Below are 7,395 nucleotides of genomic sequence, written 5' to 3'. Positions count from 1 at the left end.
ATTCTGTATGGATATCTCTTGTTCAGCTGGACTTTTGGGTTGTTTCTACTTGATTACGATGAATAATGTGCTATAAACATTCTTGTACAAGTTTTTGTGTGAACGTGTTTTCAGGCTTCTTTGGGTACATATCATCTAGGAGTCACATGGCAATTTTATATTATTTTACCTTATGAGAAACTGCCATACTATTTGTTCCAAAGTGGCTGTACATACTATCGTACAATTCCCTCCCTGCCCCCAACAGTGAATGAAGGTTTCAATTTTTCAACACATTGTCAACACTTGTTACTGTCTCATTTTAGCCACGGTAGTGAGTAGAAAGTGATAGCTCCTGGTTTTAACTTGTTTTTCTCTCATGCCTGGGGATGGGAAACTTTTTATGTGCTTACTGGTTATTTTGATATTGTCTTTGGTCAAAGGATTTGAGTAGATTTTTTTTTTTTTTTACTTTTTTTTTTTGATGAGTTATGAGTTCTTCACATATTCTGGGTACAACTCTTAATAGGATTTTCAAATTGTTTTGTGGTTTGTCTTTACTTTCTTGACCGTGTCGTTTGATGTATAAGACATTTTCTTTCAATGTAGAATTTAAGAAACGAAACATGAACATGGGGAAAGGAATAAAACATTTTAAATTTTAAAGCCCAATTATTTTTTTGTTTTTTGGTGTCCTATTTAAGAAATCACTGACAGATCCAAGGTCACGAAAGTTTACTGTTTTCTTCTAAAAATTCTATAGTTTCAGCACTCTTCTCATCCATTTTAATTTTGGTGCACTGTGTGGAGTACGGATCTAATGTCATTCTTTTGTATGTGGCTATCTAGTTATCGCAGTTCCATTTTTTGAAAATACTGTTCTTTTCCCATTGAATACTCTTGGCACCCTTGTCAAATGGGATGTATCTCACAATTATAAGTGGCTATGTTTTTCTAAAACCCATCTTACAATTCATGGACTCTTAAGTGTTCTAATACTTTATCAAATTTAATTCCTGAAATAAAAGCCCATGTTAATGTGCATCTGCTTTTGGGGAAATGAAAAATCCATTTCCCTCAAAAATATTAAGCCTCCTTAAATATCAATCTGATGAGAAACTACTAAATATAAATATTTTTTTATGAAAGACCTATTAGTTTAAGGCTTGAAGGCTTACCCCATAATCCTTACGTCGTTAATAGTGAATGAAGATTGTCACAGAAGTAGCCAGGACTATAATGAACATGAAGAAAATCCATTAATTCTATGGATCAGGTTAAATTCTCCTGGAAGTTAGATTTAAGCACTGATGGAATTTTTTAAATAAAAAAAATAACGGGATTTTCAAAATCAGATTTAAATATTGTGTGGAATAGAATACAATAAGCTCAAGTATTTGGGATCAATTTGAAAGTTTGAGAAATGTAAAAATCAAAGTCTATTTTTGTATCAGCTTCGTATTAAATGTCCTGACGAACCCCAGACAGCCACAGAGTCTGAAGACAATGACTCGCAAACATACTGAGATCCGTTTAATAATTTTTGAAGATTTTTTTTTCTGTAAAATGGCTTGTATTTCCACAGGTACAATAGTGAAGAAATAAACTTTTCAATTTGACATGAAATATAAAAGAACAGTTTTACAAATATATCCATAAAATTTAACTGCTCATAACACTATACATGGTAAATATGACCACCCCTAACTTCTAGACTATTTAATACAGAGAAACAATCTGTCATCTCAGCTAAAAAGAAATAATTTCCCTTTCATCAAGTTTATTTTTGTTTAGAAACAGTTAAGTAGAACTGGAAAAATATTTGCTTTTTCCTCTCTTCCTCTAGGGCTTTTTCATGAGGGCAAAGACTTAAGAGGATTTAAGTTTTACTGAAAAGAAACACTGAACCTTCTTTTGTTTTACTACTCTAGTAATGCTTACGTTCTTCTAAAAAAAAAAAAAAATCCTGGAGTTGTCTCATTGGCCTTTGGGTCGTAAAGAAATGATAACAGAGCTCTGCTCCATTTCCAGCCCTGGAGGAGGAACTTCATACCCTCAGCCCATGAAGGCTAAACTACGGGGATAGAAGATCGCCTGCCAAGGGAATGGAGCTGGATCTGGCTTAAAATCAAGGTTCTGTGGTTCGCCTATCAGAAATTCCACTGTTACAAGGCAAAATTGCATGAAGATAAGTAGCTTGTAGCCAGCATGAACAATGCCGTGATCACACATCCTTTCACACGAATCCAAAGCACAGAATGGCTTTAAAAAAGTTGATCAAAATCATAGAACTGCAGGTAACAATTCTGTAACCTATGAGAAAAGGAGAAAACATGCTCCCTTTAACTTTCAAAAGTGCCCAAATCACAATACTGAGCTCCCAAAACACATGGGTTTGAGTTTTAAGTAAGCAAAAATAAAGCTACCGAAGCTTCATGAAGAATTCTCAACTTTCCTAATGCAGTATATGCAATAACTTAAGATTTCCCTATTGACACTGGAAATACTATTACAATCATGTGTATGCCAGTTCCTGGCATATTTCTGCATCCAGATTCATTAGTCTCCTTCATGGAGCCCATCATTTTTCCAATGGCTTTTTCCTTTCTTTAAACCCTAACCCTGAAATTCTATAACCAGTTATATCACGTGGCTTCCCTGAGGCACAAAGGTACCAAACTCTTTAATTAACAAGGAATGATAAATATGCTATTTATATTAAAAGATTTTAATTCTTTTGGGCCACAGTTGGGGGGGAAAAAACCCCCCAGAAAGTTTAGTACTTACTCTGCAGTGTGAACCGTAGCCCTTTTTGCAAAAAGCGAAACCAAATAAGGGAAATGTTGAGTTGCAGCATGCATGACCCGACAGCACCGATGATTAATAAAAAAAATTCCAGACTAGAAAAATATTCAGAGTTGTAGCCCATCCACCTTTTTTTTTTTTTTTTTAATAGTAAACTGACAACTGAAAAAATTAACTACGGGAATACAGCACTGGGGTTTTACTTCTGGTGACCTATTCACAAAAGGCATTTTAGTCAGGCCAAGATCAGGATCGTCGGGTCAGCAGTTTCCTACATAGACACGTGGGGGAGTGGGACTCACGCCTTAATGTGGTGGCAAGCAGGACAAAAACAGAAGTTACTTTTTCTAAACTGCATTACTCCATAGAGCTGGAGCTCTTTCTTCTCACAAACTGAACTGCTCTCAGCTCTAGACAAAACTCCTTAGTTCAAATTCTAAGAGACTCTTACTAGAAGCGGCCAAGATGAGCACGGCCTCTTTTTGCAGACTTGCCCCCTCGCTGCTGTTCCTTTGGCGGAATGGGAGGGGACCTCACTTGGAGGTCAAAGGAGATGCGATATGGATAGAGGGCAGGGCACCGTTACCCCCTCCCAAGTTCAACTTTTACTTTGCTATCTCCATCTACTAAAAGTCCAAAAAAACCCCACAACCCACTTTTCACATTGGAAGATTATTTGGGGGCATATGTTGCTGTAAAACCGCTAGACCCCGAACTATTACAGTCCTTGAAATGGAAGATTACTGCAGATCGTAACTTTACAGAAATGTTTCTGACAGGGAAAATCCAGCCCTTCTAGATGCAAGGCCATTTACCTTACAAGATGCTTTTAGGGTATCAAGATTCATCAAACCACGTTGTAGCCGTAACAGCAAGAAAAGGGACTGTTGCCTCCTTTGTCATTTTGTGGAGCCCAAAGGAGCCCAAACTGAAAAGACACTCTACGTGAAAGCTAATCCTTGGGGACAGAGACTACCTAAAAGGCATCTGATACGTTATGACTTACTCTACCTGCAGACAAAAAGAAAATGAAATTACCTACAGAAAAGAGTAAGGTATCAAGAAGAGGACGGTTGTTGGATTTTCACATCACTTAAAAATTACCAAAACAAAAAAAGTCTCCTCCTCAAAGATCATCTCCTTGGAAAAGTAAAGCTTTTTTAAAACCGAGAAGGTGAACTCTTTAGATATCAGGTCAAATTAAGTAGCAGCAATCAAGAGTAATCTAATCACTTTCAGGAAAAGGCATTCACCATGTGTTAGAACAACTGAAAATAGGGCAACATATTTACCAGTAGGCAAAACATGGAAAGACATTCAAGTATGAACACAGTATGTGAGAATCCTATAAATTCTATACCCTTATAAAGGTTAAAATGTAGCATGAATCTGTAAAGGTCAACTCAAGAGGATGTTAGTTTAAATAAATACTTGTTGCGTGGGGCAGGGATCTGCTTCGCGTCGCCCAGCTGTGGCTGTCTGCTGGCCTAAAGAATCTTTACATTCTGGGAGCAGTGATGCGATCTGTACTGAGGATGGAGAATGAGCATCTGAGAATTCTTCAAAATGAACGGAACTAACAGAAGGATGGTGGCGCTCATATGAAATTCTGATTTAATTATTCCTCAGTAAACACTCATTTGCTCTCTTGAAATCAGGAATTTCAAATTATCTCTGCAGATGTACCACTTGGTGTTGTGTATATCTAATGATCCCATTTAAATTTAGTTTGATTTGCAAACATTCTCGAAACTTACAGGGCTCCGTAAGCTGCAGAAGGGGACAGATGGCAGGGAGGGAGTGAACCAGAACGACTGCATCCTTGCGAGCGGTTGCTTTTAGGCTCCCAGCATCTTGGCCGCCTTAAGGAAGAAAAACTTACGAAACCCCAACAAGTAGTTTTAAAAAGTAAAACCTTATTTTTAATCCTAAATCCTAAACCATCCCGTAAGCAAATCAACTTGATGGGGCAGTACCGAGGCCATGCTGACTGCTGCAATAATCACCCTCCATTTCTGAATTTTTAGGAGTTGCTGCATTTTAATCAAACGGTTCTGGCCGTGCACGAGGCGTACAGCGGAGGTAACAAAAGGCGGGCTTAAAAGTTACGGAAATTCCTTTGAAATGCCAAGGTATCTGATCACTGGGTGGATAAAGTTACTGAACTCCACCAAAGTAAAAAAAAAAACAAACGAAAAACAACACGGCAGCACAGGGATGTTCTTTGCCCCAAAAAAGAAAAATCCGAAAACCCCCGATTTCAGAGCGAGCCCCCGTGCCCAGGGGCTCCCGCCCGCCAGCCCCGCCGGCCGCTCAGCTCCCCGTCTCGGTCAAGCACTCGCAGGCGGGGCTCGGCACGCAAGGTGCAGTAAGAGCCGCACCTTCTGAAGGAATTTCTTCTACGTTTGTCAAGTAGGATTGAAAGTCTCGTCCAAGTTTACAAAGGAAACATCGTTGAAAACCCAAGGTTAAAATCCTGGCATCTTAACTCCAACTCCGACAAAGACGGCGGTTTCACCAAGCACACCTCACTGACCACGCCGCCAGAGCATGCACCACACGGCTGCCCTCTTAGACGCCACCTGCTTCGGCGCCTCCTCTTCGACCCCCCGCCCCCCTCCCCCTTAATAAACAGCATTATAAAAAGGTAAAATCTAGAGTTAGTGGCAAAATCTTCACAGTAACTTGTTAATAAAGTCGTGGATGGCTGTCAGGGGCGTCAGTCCACCGGACCTTGGAAAATTAATTTGATGCAGTTCTGTTCCCCAACCAGCTGCGTGGCACAGAAAGGGCAGGCGGCATGGAAGGCGTGCGTGCCGTGAGGCAGCGGAATCTGGGCCCAGTACTTGGCGGACTTCTCCGAGCACACGTGTCCACAGGGCGCGAAAGCGTGAGTGGGCGGTCCGGCGTCCACATAGAAGCCCGCCTCGCAGCCGAGCCAGAGCGGGACGTAGGGGCCCACAGTCCTGCACATGGGACACTCCCGCTCGTTGGCCTCCGTGTCGCTGCGGTGGCCCCAGTTGTGGTAGCCGTGCACGTGGCCGCAGCTGAGGTAGGCCCAGGGCTGCTTCTCCTCCACCACCTCCTTCCGGTTGATGCTGGGGAAGGCCAAGGTGTTGAGGCCCACGGGGCACTGCGGCCGGGCGGCGTTGATCTCCTGCCGCAGGGCTTCGATGTGCTTCTGCGTGGGAGTGTGGAACAGGCCGTCTGCCGTCCTCCAGAGGAGCGTGGCCCCGCACAGGTCGATGAGCGAGCCGTCCTGCAGGACGTTGGTCTCGCTTTCCACCTACAACGAGGGTGACACACACGCCTTGTGAAAGCACAAGTCAGCACCGCGCTCTAACATTTTCTCTCAGAATAAGAATCATCGTTCAGGTAAACGGGCAGGTGGCTTCGCCCGAGCGGGTTGGCCCCCGAGTCCCGTTTGTGGGTCACGGGGACCCAGGATGGAAGGTGGGTATGCCATCCTCACAAAGCCCTAAGCACAGACTCACCTCGCTTTACTGTTCAAGTACGGGAGTGATTCTTTTAACCAACTGCACAAATCTTAGGTTTTCATTTTTCCTGAGTCTGTAACACTACTGCTCCTTGATCTCACAAGGGACAGGACATGTCCCACCGGTCCAGCAGTGAGGATTCATACTCCTTGTGGGACTCTGCAGTAATGACTGCAGTGGCCCCAATATGCCTGGTGATCCTTTGCTTCATGCAATCTATTGTTTGTCCTGAATTCTTAGGGTTTGGAGCTGAATCGTTTGCCATGAGCCATTTTTTAAAACTTAAATTCCATTAGCCAACATATAGTACCTCATCAGTGTCAGACGTAGTGTTCACTAATTTCAGTTGCATAACACCCAGTGCTCATCACATCACGTTCCCTCCTCGACGCCCATCACCCAGTTACCCCTTCCCCCCACTCCCCTCCCACAGCCCTCTGTTTCCTAGAGTTAAGGAGTCTCTCATGGTTTGCCTCCCGCTCTGACTGCTTCCCAGCTATTGCACTACTAGGCATTTACCGCAAAGATAGAAATGTAGTGATCCAAAGGGGCACCTGCACCCCAGTGTTTATGCAGCAATGTCCACAACAGCCAAACGATGGAAAGAGCCCAGATGTCCATCAACAGAAGAATGCATAAAGATGTGGAGTGTGTGTGTGTGTATATATACATACACACACACACAATGGAATAGTACTCAGTCATCAGAAAGGATGAAATCTTAGTTACGTCAACGTGGATGGAACTGGAGGGTATGATGCTGAGTGAAATAAGTCCATCAAAGAGAAAGCCTTCACTTCTAAAAGGATGGCACGCTATACACCAAGTGCTTACAAGTCGGACGAACAGCTGCTGCGAGGCTGTTAGACATGGCAGGTGGGAATCCAGCCACTGCCTCCACATACCGGCTGTGCTCTAAGGCCTAGAGGTAACGAAGCTTCTCTACCCATCCTGAAAAGACATCGTCTTTAGTAGCGGGAGGCAGACCTGCTAGAGCCAGGAGCCAGTGAAGGTCCGTAAAATGCTACAATCGTCACGTGAGGCCATGTCACCACAGGGGCTAAGAGCGTGACTTCGCAGCCTATGGCCTTGGTGGGCACCCTGGCTCTGCCAC

The 7,395-nt window shown here is 43.0% G+C and overlaps 1 protein-coding gene across 3 annotated transcripts in view; it reads right to left on the bottom strand.

Moving 5' to 3' along the window:
* Nucleotides 1-1,499: 1,499 nt before the first annotated feature.
* Nucleotides 1,500-7,395, bottom strand: part of PELI2 (pellino E3 ubiquitin protein ligase family member 2) — a 173,032-nt gene continuing 167,136 nt past the window's right edge. For all 3 annotated transcript variants that reach the window (XM_034648627.1, XM_019807336.2, XM_034648628.1), the window contains one exon: nt 1,500-6,070. In XM_034648627.1, coding sequence (XP_034504518.1) covers nt 5,504-6,070 — 567 coding nt within the window. In that variant the 3' untranslated portion in view covers nt 1,500-5,503. The remainder of the gene's footprint in view (nt 6,071-7,395) is intronic.

Source organism: Ailuropoda melanoleuca, chromosome 20 (assembly GCF_002007445.2).
Source record: "Ailuropoda melanoleuca isolate Jingjing chromosome 20, ASM200744v2, whole genome shotgun sequence".
Classification (NCBI taxonomy): Eukaryota; Metazoa; Chordata; class Mammalia; order Carnivora; family Ursidae; genus Ailuropoda; species Ailuropoda melanoleuca.
Note: the sequence above shows the minus strand (reverse complement) of the source record. Positions and strands in the feature narration are given on the sequence as shown.